Source organism: Pyrenophora tritici-repentis, chromosome 1 (genome assembly GCF_003171515.1).
Source record: "Pyrenophora tritici-repentis strain M4 chromosome 1, whole genome shotgun sequence".
Classification (NCBI taxonomy): domain Eukaryota; kingdom Fungi; phylum Ascomycota; class Dothideomycetes; order Pleosporales; family Pleosporaceae; genus Pyrenophora; species Pyrenophora tritici-repentis.
In genome coordinates this window covers 8237943-8256474 of record NC_089390.1, presented here as the reverse complement: position 1 = coordinate 8256474, position 18532 = coordinate 8237943, and the positions used below count along the sequence as shown (strand labels likewise).

At 52.7% G+C, this 18532-nt stretch overlaps 11 protein-coding genes across 11 annotated transcripts; 6 read left to right on the top strand and 5 right to left on the bottom strand.

Moving 5' to 3' along the window:
• Positions 1-6: 6 nt before the first annotated feature.
• Positions 7-171, top strand: PtrM4_031840 (uncharacterized protein; the record flags this gene model as incomplete). The annotated part of the gene is made up of 1 exon (XM_066103982.1): positions 7-171. The coding sequence occupies one exon, from the start codon at positions 7-9 to the stop codon at positions 169-171; it is 165 nt and encodes a 54-aa protein (XP_065966184.1).
• Positions 172-763: 592 nt separating this feature from the next.
• Positions 764-2926, bottom strand: PtrM4_031830 (uncharacterized protein; the record flags this gene model as incomplete). Its single annotated transcript, XM_001939025.2, has 1 exon — positions 764-2926. The coding sequence occupies one exon, from the start codon at positions 2924-2926 to the stop codon at positions 764-766; it is 2163 nt and encodes a 720-aa protein (XP_001939060.2).
• Positions 2927-3325: 399 nt separating this feature from the next.
• On the bottom strand, positions 3326-4962 carry PtrM4_031820 (LCCL domain containing protein; the record flags this gene model as incomplete). Its single annotated transcript, XM_001939024.2, has 2 exons — positions 3326-4760; positions 4826-4962. The coding sequence occupies 2 exons, from the start codon at positions 4960-4962 to the stop codon at positions 3326-3328; spliced, it is 1572 nt and encodes a 523-aa protein (XP_001939059.2).
• A 724-nt stretch (positions 4963-5686) lies between these two features.
• PtrM4_031810 (NarK, Nitrate-nitrite transporter) lies at positions 5687-7370 on the bottom strand (the record flags this gene model as incomplete). The annotated part of the gene is made up of 3 exons (XM_001939023.1): positions 5687-6912; positions 6967-7078; positions 7134-7370. 3 exons carry the CDS (start codon positions 7368-7370, stop codon positions 5687-5689), a joined length of 1575 nt encoding a protein of 524 aa, XP_001939058.1.
• A 646-nt stretch (positions 7371-8016) lies between these two features.
• PtrM4_031800 (PAM multi-domain protein) lies at positions 8017-9395 on the top strand (the record flags this gene model as incomplete). Its single annotated transcript, XM_001939022.2, has 2 exons — positions 8017-8233; positions 8296-9395. The coding sequence occupies 2 exons, from the start codon at positions 8017-8019 to the stop codon at positions 9393-9395; spliced, it is 1317 nt and encodes a 438-aa protein (XP_001939057.1).
• Positions 9396-9578: 183 nt separating this feature from the next.
• On the bottom strand, positions 9579-10614 carry PtrM4_031790 (Adk, Adenylate kinase and related kinase; the record flags this gene model as incomplete). The annotated part of the gene is made up of 3 exons (XM_001939021.2): positions 9579-9901; positions 9962-10271; positions 10321-10614. The coding sequence occupies 3 exons, from the start codon at positions 10612-10614 to the stop codon at positions 9579-9581; spliced, it is 927 nt and encodes a 308-aa protein (XP_001939056.1).
• Positions 10615-10798: 184 nt separating this feature from the next.
• On the top strand, positions 10799-12192 carry PtrM4_031780 (uncharacterized protein; the record flags this gene model as incomplete). Its single annotated transcript, XM_066103981.1, has 3 exons — positions 10799-11361; positions 11448-11845; positions 11948-12192. 3 exons carry the CDS (start codon positions 10799-10801, stop codon positions 12190-12192), a joined length of 1206 nt encoding a protein of 401 aa, XP_065966183.1.
• A 486-nt stretch (positions 12193-12678) lies between these two features.
• Positions 12679-13687, bottom strand: PtrM4_031770 (uncharacterized protein; the record flags this gene model as incomplete). Its single annotated transcript, XM_066103980.1, has 2 exons — positions 12679-12712; positions 12762-13687. 2 exons carry the CDS (start codon positions 13685-13687, stop codon positions 12679-12681), a joined length of 960 nt encoding a protein of 319 aa, XP_065966182.1.
• A 281-nt stretch (positions 13688-13968) lies between these two features.
• Positions 13969-14644, top strand: PtrM4_031760 (uncharacterized protein; the record flags this gene model as incomplete). Its single annotated transcript, XM_001939018.2, has 2 exons — positions 13969-14056; positions 14112-14644. 2 exons carry the CDS (start codon positions 13969-13971, stop codon positions 14642-14644), a joined length of 621 nt encoding a protein of 206 aa, XP_001939053.1.
• A 223-nt stretch (positions 14645-14867) lies between these two features.
• Positions 14868-15634, top strand: PtrM4_031750 (Mnd1 multi-domain protein; the record flags this gene model as incomplete). Its single annotated transcript, XM_066103979.1, has 3 exons — positions 14868-14870; positions 14928-15294; positions 15342-15634. 3 exons carry the CDS (start codon positions 14868-14870, stop codon positions 15632-15634), a joined length of 663 nt encoding a protein of 220 aa, XP_065966181.1.
• A 746-nt stretch (positions 15635-16380) lies between these two features.
• On the top strand, positions 16381-18415 carry PtrM4_031740 (RING Zn-finger protein; the record flags this gene model as incomplete). Its single annotated transcript, XM_001939016.2, has 2 exons — positions 16381-16661; positions 16717-18415. The coding sequence occupies 2 exons, from the start codon at positions 16381-16383 to the stop codon at positions 18413-18415; spliced, it is 1980 nt and encodes a 659-aa protein (XP_001939051.2).
• Between the last annotated feature and the right edge of the window lie 117 nt (positions 18416-18532).

Below are 18532 nucleotides of genomic sequence, written 5' to 3'. Positions count from 1 at the left end.
TGTATCATGGTCGCCAGGCTCCGTCCATTCCGTCGTGTGCGCACACATGTCGACAACGATGCTGTTCCCGCAATTGACGACGATGCCGCTATGCCAGGCGGAAAACGCTTCGCAAAGGCCCTCGCGGGGCACAATGCGCTTCTTGAGAGCATTGTTGTGTTTTGCCTATGACGAGAGAAGTTTGTCGAAGCGGAGGCGGCAGATGTGGGTGAAGTAAGTTAGCGCAGTAGCGTGGTAACTTAGCGGGAACTTTCTCGCGTCAGTACGTTAGCCCGCAACGTTACTCCCCAGCTTGCTCGTCGGCCTTGGCGGCACCCGGGTGTGTCGAAATACTTGACATACTAGTGTCAAAAGGCAACGGTAGTCGCCAGACACGCTTATTAGGCGCTTACCTACACTGTCAAGTAAGATCAATCTCCACATATGTGGGCACTCAGTTCTTGTCTCTCCATGTCGTGTGAAATACAATGTAATCTCTTCCAAAACTGGTCCAGTATAGGTATTCATACTTGCCTCATCATAAACAACCTGATGATATTCATACTAAACTATAGAGAAAGAGTGTCTGGAAGCGCAACAATCGCCCAACATAGAGCCTAACCGGGTATCATATAGCAGTCCAATTTCGCCAACGCCTTTCGATAGCCTCTATGGCAGAAGCTTCTGTTCCAATTCATGTCGCTCACGGTATTTGGCCAGAGCGATAGGTACGTCTATACTGTATCCCACTTCGCCTTGTGCCTTTTCCAACTTCCTAGTCACTTTACCCACCCAGCCGCGCGATCCAGCGATCATTGGCCATTGCATGCACCGTGTTCTGACCAGCTTTGCGCATGCCCACCATGGTCTTGTTAGAGGCTTCCTTGAATCCCGTGTCGACCTTCTTGAGAAAAGCCTTGAAACTCTTGTCCTCGTTGCCGTTCACCGTCGTCTGTGAAGCTTCAGTGTTGTTGGTATTGACTGATGCAAGGCTGCTCGCTTCGCTGTCGGACATGTTGGTGCTGACACGCTTCAGCTCGCGCAGCACTTTTGCTTCTTCGAAATCTCTGTCTGACTCAATGACTTTGGTAGCTTTGACAATCGCGGCCACAAAGTTGAGCAGATCCTGGTGAAACTGAGCTGGCAAGTGCGCGTGTGCGCTGACATGCATACACGCCTCGTCCTTCTTGAGCCTTTCCAGTTCTTTCTTCGACTGAACTTGCTTTGGCGTAGGATCAGCTTCGTTGATTTCCGATTCCATTTCAAGCAGCTCAAAGTCACTGTATTTGGCTGGGAATATGTGCTCGTGATGAGGAAACAGGAACATTGGTATGGTAAGCACAGCATCCGCTCCTCCCAGTCGGACCACCTGCTTGAGTTCGACAGCATCCGGGAGGACTCTGTAGGCCATGACATCGGAAATCTTTAAGTGCGTTTGGATGCTGTAGTTGGTATTAATAGGGAAATGAGCCTCGCTTTGCATCTGTCCAAATTCCACAGCAAAGTTGGCATCCGCACACCAGGCCGATATTCGCGCCTCGAGCCTGCGAATTTCTGCATCTTGCGATGAGTAGTGTTTGAAGAAGTACTGCTGCATCAGAGCAGTGAACCATTTTCCTGAGCCAGCCGCTGTGATGGACTTGAATTTGACCGGATGGAAATAACAAATGGGGCTGAGCATAAGTCGATAGAGAAATGGCAGCCGATGCAGGAACTTCTTCACGTTTGGATATGATGTCTTGCGAAGCGTCGAAACTCTGATTGACTTTGAAGGCGGGTGGGGTATCGAAGGCTCTCCATGGATTTGGGTACAGATTGCGGCTCGAAAGTCATCCATGTTGTCAATATCCAGGCGAACTCCAGCGTGTTCCTTGATTCGCCTTCTGCTTTCCCTCCCATCTCTGCCCTCTCTATCCCTATCTTCGTCAGTCGATGCTTCGTTGCGTGCTCTCGATGCCTCTATCAGCTGCTTTTTCGCTTTTGTAATCGCACTCGTACTGTTAATATAGTCGAGGAGCTCTTTGTATTTCGTGTGCGCTTGCTCTTCATCCGGTGCAACCTTTTTCACTGATGAGAATGCGGACGCGGCATCTTCAGCTTCAGTAGGCTTCTTGCCTGCCGTAAGATTTCTGACAAGGTCAGCGGGTCGCCCGCTCATCCCACCCTTCTGTGTTGCGGCTCTGAGAATGGCCGTATTGGTGACCACGACTGAATCATCGTCATCTGGTTCCGGAATCCCATACGCGACATCGCCGAAGGTGACTTCCCATTCGCCACCTTTGACATTGGCGTACACATCGTCCACGGTAATTTCTCGGAATAAGGGTACGGTAACTCTATCAACTTGGATACCGAGCTCAATGTCATCCGAAAGCTTGATGCCGGCCTCGACGCCATGAGCTACGAGTGTCATGGTCGAGATGGACAATGTGACGCCACGTATAACGAACAGCCCTTTAACTTCAGTGTCGATTTCCAGAGCCGGAAGATCAAAGAAGGCGATTTGGTCGTTGATGAAGTGCAGGTCTCGCAGGAACGTCTTCCGCAGAGTACGGCGTGCGAGTGCAGCAGGTGCCTCAAATTGGAAGAGGCAGGCAATGAAGAGTGTAGGCCAGCAACAAGCGCTGAAGACCCAGTAGAGTAGCCATGACGTTGCACACACTGCGTACATCAGATTGACAGTCGTAAATATGGTCCAAACGGGTACAAAGGGTAAGATGCGATGGCCATACGCTTCGCCAAGTAGGACGGCATAGACCAACTGGGGAGCCCCAGAGATGGCCCAGCGTAACGGCCATGAGATAAAGTAGACCGACAACAGGGTAAAGACGAGGAAAGCATTAGGAATGAGCGTGCTGGTAAGCTCGCGCTCAGGCGTAAGTGTCGATGTTCCCGCCGCAGGGACCGGCTTGCGATTAGATGCCTCGCTCTTTGCAGGCGAATCCATACCGACGAGGTTGCAAAAGATGGCGAGTGAAGGTTACGGTTACTCGCAAAAGAAAATCCAAAAGAGAGAATGCATCGTGGTTGTGGCACAGTTAGCGACTGCAGACACCGTCATTGGGAAAGGAACACAGGGTTTGGACAAATGCCATTTGCGATTAGCTCTGACGTCACGGCACTTTCCCGCCTTTTACCGCGTGCGCGCCCAAAAGAGACATGGACGCAGCGTGATTCTCTGCCTAGGCCACGTTTGTCGCAAACAGTTGGATAAATGCCGCTATCGGTTAGCTCCATCCAGATGTGTTCTCGAACATGTATGTTATGACGCAAGACAGAAGGAAGGTGAGCTTCAATACTGTCTTGCAAGTAATTGTGTGTATTAGACTCATAGTAGTGTACTCGTCTACGTACGGCCTAGTGGCATCCCGCTCCAAGTTCCGTTCGAGAACCACGTTCCCGCTCTAGTGAAGTCGCTATATGATACGCCGCCAAACGGCTGGTAACCAATAAAGCCGAATCGGAAATACTCGTTCTTAGTATCGCCCATCCGGTGCCAAGTAAAGCTACCCCGACGGCTACCACCAAAGCCTCTGTATCTCTCAACATCATTAACTATTACACTTATACCTTCATAGCCGCCGAGGAACGTATCCCATGCAAATGTGATGCTGGAACCATTAACCACTGGTTCGAGAATAGATGGGATGTTCGATCCAAGCTGCCCGTCGCCTCTCAGCGCCTCCGAGGTTTGCAATATGGAATCAAAGTCCCAGCGTGCGATGCCGTTGATGAACAAGCCCACTAGTAGACCTTGACACAACAAGCTGACGCGCGTTTGCAAAGCCGTCCCTGGGAGAAGCAGTAGCGCGATTAGATAGTGATGTATTCTTAGGTTCAGCTTTGGCATGGCAGCAAGGACACCGAGCGCTGCACCTAGAGCGGCATATAGTCCAAGGTAGCGCAGCAACCGTCCTTGGTTACGAAAACACCAGGCCTGGTACAGAACGATGGCAAACAAAATCAGTACGATGGCAATCAGTGCGGTTATGGCCCCAGGCTGCTGTTGTATATCGTGACCCGTCAGTCGCTGAATGGGTATCTTTTCAAAGGTATAGCTTCCAAGCGCACCCACCCACGCACCGCCAACCCACAGAATCGTCTTTTCGACATGGGCCTTGCAGTCACACAGAGTCTCGCGGACACTAAACCGATAGAATAGAGCGCCTACCAAAGCGGCGGGTAGGAAACGACCGAGTGTTGTTGATGCCAATGAAGCGTAATTCAGGTACGGGGGTGGATCTGAGGCCATGCCGGTTTGGAAGAACAAGATGGTGAAGATTGGGGCAAAGAAGCTAGCAGGACTGCTAGTGAACAGGCCAAAGAGAGCTGTAAACATGGTAGAAAGAGCAAGCAGGTTCCAGCGAGGGTCACGACATTGTCCCGTAATAACTGATGTCTGCTTGAAGGAGAAGGCCATTGGGAAGTCTGAATCGAAGCTGATGCTGCTGATTCCGTTCCTCGTCACCCCGCCAAAGTTGTCGTGTTCTCCTTCCAAAGACAAGATACCACACCCACCGTGGCCGTTCCCCACGACACCAGCATGGATAGCGGCGCCACAGATGAATGAGTCGCCGCGATATACATGCGCATCGTTTTCGCCCGAACCAGATGATGTTCCTCCCACGACTAATGGCCGGTAGTTTATGGTCTTAGCGCCGATTGTGTGGGGGTTCAGGACCTGAGCGCTCGAGCAGCCGGCAGGGCAGTTGAAGGCAAATGAGGCATTGGAGAAAGGGAGACAGGCTCGGCCGTCGACACCGCATGTTTGAGGAGATGACCTGTCCATGGTCAGTTAGAGAATCCACAATAGGGCGTGATTCACAAAAGCCCAGCTAAGCCATACCATAGACTGTTGACACATGATAGCTTCACAGGCGCCCCGAATCCGCCAATGTCTGAGGGGGGTACATTGTCGCTGATGACGAGGGCAAAGACGACGATCCATATGATGCATGCGATGCTGTATATACCAACACGCATCCATCTGGGCAGCCGCGCGAGCAATCGAGTGGGTAATGTTTGCCAGCGCTCAAACCAGGCATGTATCGCGTACTTCTTATGTCGTGGTATCGGTCCTTTCGCCCATTCACATGCCTTGCGACCCCAGTGTACGACTAGTGCCGGCGTGCGTTTTTCTATTCTTCTCTGCCATGCTGACGTACAATCGGGGCGCAGATGTGGTGCTGCATGTTCCTGACTGGAGTCATCTGGTGTCGCGAGATGCTGTACGTGGTCGCGTTTCGTCCCAGGTTCGAGGTCAATTGTTTCTGTCATCCCGGACCCGACGCGGGTCCTCTCCGGTCCGATAATGCGCAAAAGAGTACAAGATGACTACGAAAACGACGCTACGAATCTAATAATCGTTCTAGTTGATCCGAACGATGCGCAAACATTGCGGCAGGAGAAAGAAAGCCTAGGAGCATGGGTACACACAGCAGACATCATCGACTCCACCTAGCTGTTCCGTGTGGCGTGTGGCGTGGGTACAACCCATGCCACTTGAGCGAAGACATTAACGTCGTCGCACATATTCAGAACAACGAGTCAAGGAACTATGGCAGTAAGAACAGCAGCAGAAGTCGGCGGGGACCATATTCTCACGGCAATAGCTAGTTCTACGAGGTACATGGTCCAGATTGGCGCCAAGGTCGTCGTGGTACTACAAAACGTCGCAAGCGTTGCTCGTTCAAACGCCTCCGTTCGCTCAGCTATTGTTGCTCGTTGCAATTCCCCAGAAGTACCCTACCCAAGAGCCTAGAATGAGGACTATCAAAGCGATGAAGAAGCCCAACCCAACCTTCCTGCTCTTCACACCACCCTCGCCGATTTCAGATGCCTCTCTACGCTCGTTGATCATGTTGCCATTGTTCGACCTTTGCTTCCTTGTCCACTGCAGCATCTGTGCGTCCACGTGCCAAAAGCTGCATGCAAAGAGGGCGCTTGCGATGACCACAGCACCAGCTGCAAGCACAACGTAAATAACAACAACGTTGTTGTAAGAGTTGTGGTCACGGTCTTGTACCACTCCGGTAACAATACGAATGATGATGCTCATGCTGTTGTTGACAGCAATCTTGATCGCGTAGCCCGAGCCAAAGACTTCCTGGTACCGCATCGACGTCCGAATACTGTCAATAATGACCGTTGGCCCGAAGCTGGAGGCGACGGCATAAATACCGAATGATGCAGCTGTTCCACCGATGGAAGGACCCCATGCCGCCAAACACATGGACAGCAGCATACCTAGCCCACAAATGAGCATAAGAGTCAATCTGTTGCCGAAAAGGTCGACAAACATGCCAATCAAGGGTACCAGAAAGAATCCAAAGTACTGCGACATTGCCGAATACCAGCCGGCCGTGATGGCATCAATGTCGAAGCGCTGTTCCGCCATCTCTGTCGCATTCTGCGAGTACACAACAGCAGTGCTTGTTTGGAAAAGTGAGAAGACGACAATGGCCCAAAAAGACCAAGGGAGTCGTAACATTTTTCCAAACTCAAACTTTTTGTTCTTCTCCGTCAGCTTTTCGCCCGTGGCGGGATCTTGCATTCCGCCGTAAATTTTCTGGCACCACCTGGTGAAGAACCAGAAGATCAAGGTCACAATATTCGTGAATAGGTTCATGAAGACTGCTGTCCAGTAAACCCAGCTAAAGTCGCCTGTCTTTTTTGCAATGACGTTTGCGGTTGCTTTTCCAACAAACGATCCAATTTTGCCGACGCCCAGTTCGAAGCCTAAGGTAGAGGCGAAGCCATTCGATGGTGCAAACCAGGAGCTAAAGACCTTGTACTGTGCGACTTGCGTTGCAATGTCGCCAAATGCTTGAACAACGACACCAAAAATCATGAACTTGTACGAACGGACGGTAGTTGCTGCTGCGATGAAAATGGCGCCGACGCTATAGATGGCGTTACCGTAGAGCATGGCATCTATCAAAAATCGGTAAGCAATAGATTGTGGTCCCATGGCGTGATTCGACTAACTTGCACCACCGATTCTGTCGGTGACAAGGCCGCTGACGAGTATTAAAGCCGTCTTCATGAAGTCTTCGCTCGCTTCCAGCACCGCATATTCGGCATTGTTAATGTGCAGTTGCTGCGTCGGTTACTATCAGTTTTGCTTGGTAATCTATGCAAGGATGGGGGCTCACCTTCTTCAACGTACTCTTCATCGCCCCCGTGACGCCAGAGCTCCAATGAGAACCGAAGCCTACTGCAGTGACGAGCAGTATAGAGATGAGCTTCATGCGTAGCGGCACGAGCGATAGCTGTCCCGTATTCCTGCCTTCATCTGTGGATGCTTCGCTACTCGCAACAATCACCTGCGCATTGCTCGGCTTCACACCAGAATCCTGTCCCTTCACCTCGGTTACGACATGGTCGGCCATGACTGTGATGTGTAGAGAGATAATCTGATAAGATTAAGTGGCCATCCGTCTCTTTATGTAACGCCGCCCGAGAATACTACCGAGAAAATTTTCGTGGAACGGCCAAGGGTACGTACGAAGTAGACCCGCTGTATCCTCCCGGTAGGGTACCATATCTCGGGCCGCTATTGCTATCATGCCACGCATTGTGTTGGTGTATGTAGATTCACTAGGTGCCGTTCTTGTTGTTTCAAGCAAGCGTCATGCTTTGGACATGGCGACTGGCGACATGAGTGCACTGGACAAGCAGTTGAGTGCAGCCATGTTATACCATGTTCGGATGCGGCCAGGAGAGCAGTATGATAGGAGAGATTGATAGTATGTGCACGATCGCTGGTCGCTCAGGGTCAAACAAGATTAGCACATGTATCCGGCATAGTGAAGACTGAATGAAGAATGAGGACCGACTACAGTAAGGCGGCTCTGTGTGGCCTTATCGATAAAGAGGCCAAAATCCAAACACGCACCAAGGCAATCTTGGCATGCCACCAAAGCGCCTCCGATTGTCGACGTTCGCCAGCCCCGCCCACTTGCGCCCGCTGTCCGCCGCCCACACAACTCGTCACGTCTATTCACTATTCTAGTTTGCAGCGACAGTCAAGTCACCATGCCGGGCGCCAAGACGACGCTGCTTATCGAGGGCAGCTTTGAGGAGCTTACCGACGAATTCGCACAATACATTGACAGCCTCAAAAAATCCCAAGGCGATGAGAGCGCCAATCTGCAGGCCGAGTGTGCCGAGCTGCTCAAGGAGAACAAAAAGGATGAGGTGCTCAAGAAGCTCGTCGTGGGTGGCCAGGCACTGAACCAGGCACCAGAGAAGGGTAGGCGGAATTGGAACCGGGCAGAAAGCAAAGACGAAAGATTGTCTAACACGATTGCGCAGAGTTTATTGCAGCCTACAACCTGCTCATCCACCTCGTAAATCAGTCCCCGAACGTGTCCATGTTCCTCCCCAAGATGTGCCAGAACCTGAGTGCGCCCATCTCATCCTCACCCTACAACGGCGGTGGCCTTGCCCTCTCCATTCTCAGCACCATCTTCAACACGACACAGACGAACAGTGAAAGTCGCTATCACGTGCTCCTGGCCATCCTCCGTGTCATTCGCGCCACAAGCAACTTCGAGACGCTGCGACCACAACTAAAGCAACTGGATAGCTGGCTAGCTGCGTGGGAGACAGGCGAGGAAGACGCCCGAAAGCTGTACCTTGCCGTGAGCGACGTAGCAGCAGATGCAGGCGAGGACGAGCAGGCCTACACATATCTGCTACGTGCTCTGCGCACATTTCCCTCTGAGGAAGCCGCGTCTCCAGAAGCTCGCGAGCTCTCCCTCCGCGCTCTCAAGTCGGCCCTGACTCACCCAACTCACTTTGACTTCCAGGACCTTACCGGTCTCGACTCGATTCAGGCCCTTCGCAACTCTGACCCCGTCTACTTCCAGCTCCTTGAGATTTTCAACTCGGATCTACTCGATGACTTCAACGACTTCAAGGACGAGCATGATGGCTGGGTAGAAGAGTCTGGTCTCGACGGAAACGCACTGAACCGCAAGATGCGCCTCCTTAGCCTCGCTTCCATGGCTGCATCGGCCGGTCAAACACGGTCGCTGCCATATGAGAAGATTGCAAAGGCGCTCCAGGTGCCCTCGGAGGACGTTGAGATGTGGGTCATTGACGTGATCCGTGCCGGTCTTGTCGAGGGCAAGCTCAGTCAGCTCAACCAGACGTTCCTCATCCACCGCTCAACCTACCGTGTCTTTGGCGACAACCAATGGAGAGAGGTAGCGTCAAGGTTAGACTTGTGGCGCAACAGCCTACAAGGTGTGCTCCAGGTCATCCAACAGGAAAAGCAGAGGTTCTTGCAGGAAAAGGAGGATGAGGCAAACAAGGCCGACCAAAAGGCCGACATGGCATCGCGCTTCGGCGGCAGAGGTGGACAGAGAAAGCAGCAGCAGCAGAGGACCATGGACGATGATCTCGACTAAGTCTAGACCAAGGTAGACATGAGACACAGCATGTTAGGGAGCGTTTCTTTCTTTCAAAAACGACTAGGGACGGAACGGATGGATGGATTACGGCTCGTACGCTTTCCTAGTTTATCATCAGCAGCCCTCGAGCTGCAAGATAGACAATGCAACACAGATATACTACATTTGCTGTGCCACCATCTACTTTTGCACTGGCACTATTCCACGTTCCTTGAGCTTCTCCTGTACATGCTTGTATACCTCATCGGGGCTCGTTTCCGCATTGACCTTGATTACCCTACCCTGCGATTCGAACTCAGTGACGACAGGCATGCTCGTCTCGACAAAGGTCCTGAAGCGCTTCCTGATACTCTCGGGGTTGTCGTCTGCACGACCTGAGGTTTCGCCACGCTGCAGCAGCCGCTTCTCCATGGACGCCTCGGAACAGTCGAAGAAGAGCGTAAACTTGGATGGGCAGACGGAGCGTTCAAATGCGTGAGCTTGGTCGAGCTTTCGTGGGAAGCCTGCGTTGTGTCAGGAGATAAGGTCAAGAGAAACGGAATAACCTGGCACAGGAGCTATACCGTCGATCAGGAACATGTTGTTGCCACTTTCTATGCTATTGCGCATAGCATTTTCCAGCAGCTGCACCGTAACCTCCATGGGTACAATAGTACCCTCCTTGATGTACGTCTTGATCATCTCGCCAAACTCGCTACCTTGGCGGTCCTGCTCCTCGCGAAGCAGGTCACCAGCCGAAAGGTGCTTGAAGCCATAGTCGCTGACGAGCTTCTGGCATTGCGTGCCCTTTCCCGCACCTGGCCCGCCAAGTACAAAGAGAACGGTGACCTGGTCGCTGGACCAGATGGGAGAGCTGCGCCGAGGGGCGGGGAGCTGCTCGATAGCGGGCATGATGGTGCTAATGAGGATGTGAAGGCTTTACTTGGCCTTTTCCACTGGGTGAATGGCCTTGAATGGGTCCCTTGGGCTGATATCCTTCGCCTTTGCGCTGGTCGACTATTTGCTTGAAGAGAAAGGTGCCGAGTGCAAAGATGGCGACTATGGGCCAGACCTTTAACGGCGACTTGGACCGTGGGGCTGATATATGCGTTGGGGGCTCGTTGGGGCCCGTGGGTTCACCTGGTTGGCGGAGGCGCGAGGCTTGAGCTGACGACGAGGAAAAGGTGCGGATATGGATGCGGAACAATTGAGCCTGGCGGGCGAGGACCGAGGTCATGGTGGTGACAAGGCGGTATGCATGCGACCATGGCGCATTGGGTTGCTGCTACTTGTCTGCTGTCTGCTGGTGTACTGATTAACCTAATTAGGCGCTAGTGTGGGGTATCAGGTCCTTGGCTCTTTTCACATCCCAATCCCTGCTGCTGCCCAGCCGACACCCGTCGACCCATCTTCAAGTCAAAATGGCACGAGACAGTCTCTTTTCACCTGTCCACACACGGGGCGTGTACGCACCAAAGAAGCTGCGTGGCTTCCTCGCACTGCCTGCAGAGATTAGGAACCAAATCTACAATTACTACTTCGAGGCGGAGAACCACTGCGAGATAACCCGCAAATCACACCAGCCCCAACAGCAAAAGAAGCCTCTCACGGTAAAGCTATGCTCTGCGCTCATTGCTCCCACTCCTATCTCTTCAGCACCCGACACCTCCAACACTGTACCCGTCATTCGCTTCACCAGATGCCTGGGCAACTACAACATCATCCAAGGCTTGCAGACCAACTGGCTCGGCTCCCTCTACGCCCTCAGTCTCGTCTGCAAGCAAGTCTATGCTGAAACCGTAACATACATGTATCTCACAACAGTCTTCATCTTCGACGCCCCCAAGCGCATGACAAACTTCTTCGACGTCGTGTCTAGTACGCGGCTCGGCTGCATTACCAAATTGCAGCTTCACTACGACACATATGGCCATCCCAAGAGTACCCACAATGTCATTTGGCAGGACAAGCATGGTCGGAGTTGGTGAGTTTGCCGGATCAGAGACAATGGACATGCATCTAACATGGTATAATCCGCTATCGGGTCACTAACAACACCACTGCTTCTAGGCACCGCGTATGCAAGGCAGCATCAAAGAAACTCGTAAACTTACAAAGCCTCACCATCTGGGCACAGATCCATGACTGCGCGCCAAAATTCACCCTGCGCGAGAAATGGATTGAACCCCTGCTGCAATTCCGTCGATTAAATCGTCAAAAGGACTTGACGAGGAAGGCTGCTACAGCAGAGTCAGCACAGTCCATCGGAAGCTGTTCTTGTCTCCAAAGCGTCACTGTCCATGTTCAGACTCGCTGGTCAAAAAATCCATTGGCTGCTTTCCGCAATAACAGGAGCCTAGCACGTGCAAGTACTGCTTTACACCTTCTCTATGGACAGGCTATCAGCCTTGCGATCATGGGGGCTGCCGAGTACGAGGCCATGTCTGGATTCAAAGCTGCATGGGAAGGTGAGTATGCAGAATGGAGGTATCATCTCCAATTTGCGAGAACGGGTTGGTGAAGATGATATTCCTCACTGCTCAAAAGTGATTCATCATGACAAACGACAGTTGATGGATGTTTCTTTGGAGTTTTCTCAAACAATACCATATTTATCGATCTTCTCCTCAATCCAAATGTTCCGATTGTGCTTGCCTCTGCGCCTTCTTCTCCAACATTCCGTTTCATCACTACCCCTCGTCTCCCATCCCTCTGCCATACCACCAACGCCACCCTCCGCCCACCCAGCACTCCCACCAACCCTACTCGCATCTTCGAAATCCGGATCCTGACCCAATTGAAGGTGCCAGATTGACCATGCTCGTCTCCACCTGGCTAATCATTTTGAAAGCTAGAGCAATTGCCAAGTCTGGGGTAGATTTGCGTGCGCACCTGGGTGTCATAGAATACTTGACATACTAGTGTACAGAGATCACTGTATGCGCCAGACACTGTCAAGTATTTCATGTCACCTACGTGTGTGTGTGGTGACTGTTGAACCATTACACCTCCATATTTCCAAACATGATCGGTCTCTTGGTCAATCCCTGATAAAGCTCTTCTAGCACGCCTCGCTTCCTCTTCCTGTCCCCCTCGCTCTCTTCTCTCTCCATTTCTTCCTCTTCATCCAATTCGGCGTCTTCCTCTGTCCGCGCTGTCCACGCTACAATATTACCGTCAGCATGCGCAGAGTACATTTCCACATTGTGCGGTCGCCAGGCAAGACTTGTGATTGCATCTTTGGACTGAACTAGCGGGTTCGTATTCGACGCGTAATTATCTGTGCGACCAAGTCGACGGATCAATTTGCCGTCAAAAACTTGATAGGCGAGTATCTCATGTCCATTTGGATAGAACATAACATCAGCATGTGGCTGCACGTACTGGGTGGGAGCGAGAATGGGAATGCGGGACGCAAGTCCAGAGTTCCTAACCATGGGTCCAAATTTCACGAGCGTATTCGCACCCGTGCTTGTGTCCCAGACGCGGATTTGGGCATCATGACCGCAGCTGACTACATGTCTTCCATCCTGTGTCCATGTGAGGCCGTTGACGGGGCCTCTATGCGCTTGTTTAGGCACCGACTTGCTCGCATGTGAAGCAGATGGAGACGTCTTGTGTCCAATAAGTCCAGCACCAACCGAGTCTTCCAAATCTAAGGCGCCCAATTCTCCAACACTACGCCGCACGTCCCAGAAGCGCACACTACCATCCACGCCTGCGCTAACGAGAATGTGGTCACGGACAGGACTCCAGGCAGTGACCAGCACCGCGCCCACATGTCCTGCAAGACTATGCGTCGTCGCGCCCGATCTTAGATCGACAAGTCGTACGTTTGGATGCTGCGTGGCGCACGCAACAAGAAGGTGCGATGCAATCGGCGAGAGCGCAATATTGTATACGACGGCATCGAGATCAAACTCTGCCGACGCGACGAGCGTTTCGCTCGAATACAGTTTAACCGTGTGATCATAGCTCGAGCTCAGGAAAGCCAGGGAATCAAAGGGATAAAACGCAAGCTGCGTAATACCTAGTCCTTTGCCTCCCTTCTCCTTGCCCGCCGCTGACAAGGCTAGATGCGCCGCCCCAGTGGCTGTCTGTGTCATAGAAGCCTCAAGATCCCAGATTCGTATCGAACTGTCGGCACCGCCAGAAAGTAAGTACCGGCCTTCGAATCTATCTATTGTAAGCGCCTTCACGCTGGATGCGTGTGCGGGGACGCGCGTGTAGGGATCCGAGGGCGGCGGAAGGTGCTGGCTGAAGGTTACGGCGGACGAAGGGTGCAGCGCATAGATGAGGGAGGAGGCCATTGCACGTTGGAGGACATGGTGGGGTATGAAGCCGTAGGCACGGTCGTGTATGTGGTGGTTGTGCATAGAAGACTACATGTCTTGTGTCATTGCGTATCGGCTTGGACGAGGTGAGAGGCTATGACGTCGGTTCGGTGCCTGGGGAATACCACTGCAACCTATGGTATGCAGGGACCAGGGTTTTACCATTCAATGGCAGCAGCCTCAGCTTACGTAAGACACCAGCCAAAGACTATCGACTTCTCCGAACAACATTGCAGTGACGCTACGAAGCACCTGCAATGGCTCCTCGCAAAAAGGCAAACAAGCGTGCCGTCAAACCCCCGAATCCACGAAAGCGCCATGCCAACCTCTATGATGCTATTTATGGTAAGCCGGCTACATGCATCAATCCAGATACCAGACACGGTCTAATAATCCTCAGGGCACGTGACTCGCAACGGCAAAGCTGCCAATTCTTCTGGAAGACGGCTGCGCGCCGATGAAATCCTCTTTAGGCGAAAAAATGCGCCAGTCCGGTACAAAGAGTATGATTACTACTCTGCTCATGAGAGACTTCCCCCAGGACAAGAGCTCCCAGACACACGTCTCACAGCCGCCCTGCACGTCCACATGTCCCGCCTATATGCCAAGACGGTTGGACAGGCTAAGCAAGGGATGCGCAAACCCATGGACGAAACGGCGCTCATTGCGCTTGGTATTCTAATGGAGGAGACGGCACGAGGTGTGCTTGGTGAAACTGGGGATCTGGCCTTCACAGAGGCGACGGATAAGGATGAAAAGCGGGTTTTGACTCGTCATTCGAAGCAGCATGCGCATCGAGAGAACAGGAGCATTCCGTCTGGTATGCGTGTTGTCAAGGATGTGAGTGTGGGTCATGGTAAGAAGCCTAATGAGAAAGAGCAAGATGGATCGTCTTCGTCTAGAGTGACTTCACAAGATGACTCGGAAGATTGAGTGAAGGATGTGTAGAGCGGTTTCAGACAGGAAACATCCTATCTGGGTGGTTCCTCGTGCTTGCCTCGCACGACAGTGGTGGGCTTAGCGTCAGAATTCGGAAGGAAGGCACCTGCAAGCTGTCGCCTAGTCCAAGATTTCGTAGCCTCTTCTATACAATCATCGGTCGTAGTAATCAAGTACTTACTACCTCGACAACCGTTCCCAGTGGATTGCAGCAGTCATGGTAGGCTCAGATGCAGCAGTCGAGTTCCCGAGGTGGCGCATACTGACGTTCCCACAGGCGCCCAAAACCCAACCCAACCCACAAAAGGCAGCCTCGATCCTCACATGGTTCCACAAGACGGCACAGGCTCACAGCATCAAAGACCTGGAGAAGACGCTACCACAAGTCTCGTCCATCAACGGCATGCAAGTCAAGGACTACTTGCAAGCTCTCTCCGACGACAACAAGATCCGCGTCGAGAAGATTGGCAGCGGCAACTGGTATTGGAGCTTTCCGGCCGACGAGAAGAAAGCCAAGGACACTGCTATTGAAAAGGCCCAAGACGAATACAACAAGGCCAACGCTACCGTCAGCGAGCTCCAGGCAAAAGTGGATGATGCAGACGCGGCTCGTGCTGAAGGCGAAGAGATGCTCATGGAAGTGGGTGTGTATATCCATATCCATACTGATCGTCTTACTCATCGTTTACAGGCGGTGATCGCAAGACACTGATGACCAAGCATTCGGATCTGGCAAAGGAAGTCGAGAAGCTTCGCACAGAGCTAGCCGCTTATAGCGAACAAGATCCCGTCGAGATGGAAAAGAAGACAGCGGATACACAACAAGCGCGCCTTGAAGCTGAGAAGTTCACTGACCAGATACTCATGATGCAGGGCTGGTTCAAGCAGCAAGTTGGTGGCGGCGAGGACTACTTGAGCATGCTCAAGGGGCTTTTTGGCCCTGAGTACGACGAGGAGGAGCAGAGCCTGCGTGAGCTTGTTTAAGATATGTCGGAATCTCTGCAGCGAAAGTGGCAGTAATACGTGTGTATAATGCTAGGACATGGTCAGACAGTCGAGCAATGAATAATCATTTCGACTCATCTATTGCGCCACTTTTGCAAGGGTGTATCGTGCCATGCAGGGGCGCACTGGCCACAAGTTACCTTGCGGAAGCCGGGCGTCATAGCACTCCAGCTTTGGCCGAAAGGACCACCAAAACGGCTGCTGTGAATAAGAGGCCTCGCTGGCCTGCCTATATCGCCTTTCCACCGCCCACTCTTTGCAAATCGGCCACAGCTAATAGACAAGCTTCTTTTGTACATTTTCTGAACAGCAACAAATTATACCCCGCCATGACCTCGACTGGCGCTCAAGAGACTGCACAGGTGCCCACAGGCGGTCAACGACGTGAAGGAGGAGGAGGGCGTGGGCGCGGGCGGGGTGCGCATAATGGTCCTGAAAGCAGTCATGAAGGCGTAGGATCGAGAGGCCGCGGACGAGGTGGCTCCCGTGGGCGCGGGCGTGGGCATGGCCATGGGCGTGGTGGACCTGCCCAAGAGAAGGACAAAGCCCCTGCTGTGACGCCAGAAGATAATGGACTAGGCGGGCCAACGCTTGCTAAACCGACCCTTCAACAATCGGATCATGAAGATGACGATGCCGAGGTCTGCTTTATTTGCGCCTCGCCCGTTCAGCACACAGCCATTGCTCCGTGCAATCACCGGACATGTCACATTTGCTCTATACGCATGCGTGCCTTGTACAAGACAAAAGCCTGTGCGCATTGTAGGACAGAGTCGGATCACGTAATCCTCACCGATGAGGCCGACAAGAAGTACGACGACTTCTCAACCGCCGACTTCTTCAAATCAGACGATACACTAGGTATACACTTTGAGAATTCGGGTGTCTTCGAGGATACGCGCTTATTACTACAATACAACTGCCCCGATGGCGAATGCGACGTCGCCTGTCTGGGCTGGCCGGACCTGCATCGCCACACCAAGACAGCACATAACAAGATGATGTGGTAAGTAGCACCTGTCCCGCCTCTCGCCAGCGTTTCCTCTACTTAAACAATGTAGTGACCTTTGTACGCGAAACAAGAAAGTCTTCACCCACGAGCACGAGCTATTCACACACCCAGAGCTACGGAAGCACCAGAAGTTTGGCGACGACAACCCCGGCGCGATAGACCAGAGCGGCTTCAAGGGACATCCTGAGTGTGGCTTTTGTCGAGAGCGTTTTTACGGAGACGATGAGCTGTATACGCACTGTAGGGACAAGCACGAACGTTGCCATATTTGCGATCGTCGGGAAGGGGGGAGCAGGAAGCAGCAGTACTTTGTCAACTATGATTCTCTAGAGGTGCATTTCCGGAAAGACCACTTCCTTTGCCCAGATCGAGAGTGTTTGGAGAAGAAATTTGTCGTGTTCGATTCAGAGATGGACCTCAAGGCACACCAGCTGGAAGTGCACCCCAACGGTTTGTCCAAGGAGGCAATACGAGATGCCCGAAGAGTGGACATATCTGGCTTTCAGATTAGGGCGCCACACGATCAAGGAGGCCGGGGCAACCGACGGACTGAGCAAAATGATCGAAGGCGCGAGGGCGGTAGAAGTGGTGGAAGGGGACGGGATCCTAATGCAGATCCGTTACCTCCCTCTTCCGCACAACCTATGAGCAGGGCTGAACTTGCCTATCAGCGGCAGATGGAAGCTCAGAACACTCACTCGGTGACTGGAAGAACTTTCGGGGGTCAGCTCTCTACTCCTACACCGGGCGAAGCCTTCGCCGCCAGGCCTCAACCAAGCGCCGCTCAGCCCGCTACTGTGACTGCCTCTCGCCCAGCACCAGCGGCTGCGAATATCACCAATGGCATGAACCAACTCAGCATGAACACACAGCCAGTGAGCGCCGCTCCACAGACTCCTCAGGATCAGGCTCGCCTTTTGCGTCACAATGCCGTCACTGAGCGTGCCACAAACATGGCTCGAGGTAGTGAAATTAAGCTCCAGGAGTTCAGGGCTTCAATATCAGCGTATCGTACCTCGACGATGTCGGCCGCGCAGCTCATTGAGGGCTTTTTCGCTTTGTTTGATGCAAACTCAAAAGACATGGGCAAGCTGATTAAGGAATTAGCAGACATTTTTGAGTCAGCAGCCAAGCGAGAAGGTCTCTTGAAAGCATGGAATGATTGGAAGGCTATTAACGAAGACTACCCATCCTTGCCAGGCACAGCAACAGAGCAGGCTTTGAACGGTGCTTCCACAGCTCGAGGTGGCTCGCGCGTTCTGAAGTTGAAGAGCTCAACAGCACAGTCGTCGCGTTCCACCGCCAACCAACAAGCAAGCTGGTCTTCTTCATCGTCGAGCAATCCGTTCCCGGCTCTACCAGCGCCGTCAGGTCGTGTTGGAGCCAAACCAGGCCAAACGCCATGGGCCTCGTCTTCTTCCACTGCAACGAGTTCCCGTCCTTCGCCCATGCCGTCCCGTGTTGCTTCGTCAACAAATGGTCATGTGAATAGCAAGGCACCCGCGGCAGACGCCTTTCCCGCACTCCCTGCAGCAGCTAAACCCACCAGTACCATCTTCAGTCCGGGGTACACTGGCAGTGGATTACGGCGAGATAACAGTGGGCGTAACACCCCAGTAGGAAACGCTTGGGCATCTTCGTCCGGTGCGAATAGTGGAACAACAACACCCGTGCTAGAAGATGGCAGCGCAGCAGGAAAGAAGAAGGGCAACAAGGGCAAGAAGCAGACAATCTTCCAGTGGGGTTAGGCGGAATGCCAGTCCCAGCATGTGCCCTGGAGTCCTAGGCGAGCATGTGGGCTGGCGAAGAGTACGTGTACCGTCTTTGGTCCCGGCAGCGAGGAGGTTTGGGTAGCGTGGGCACTA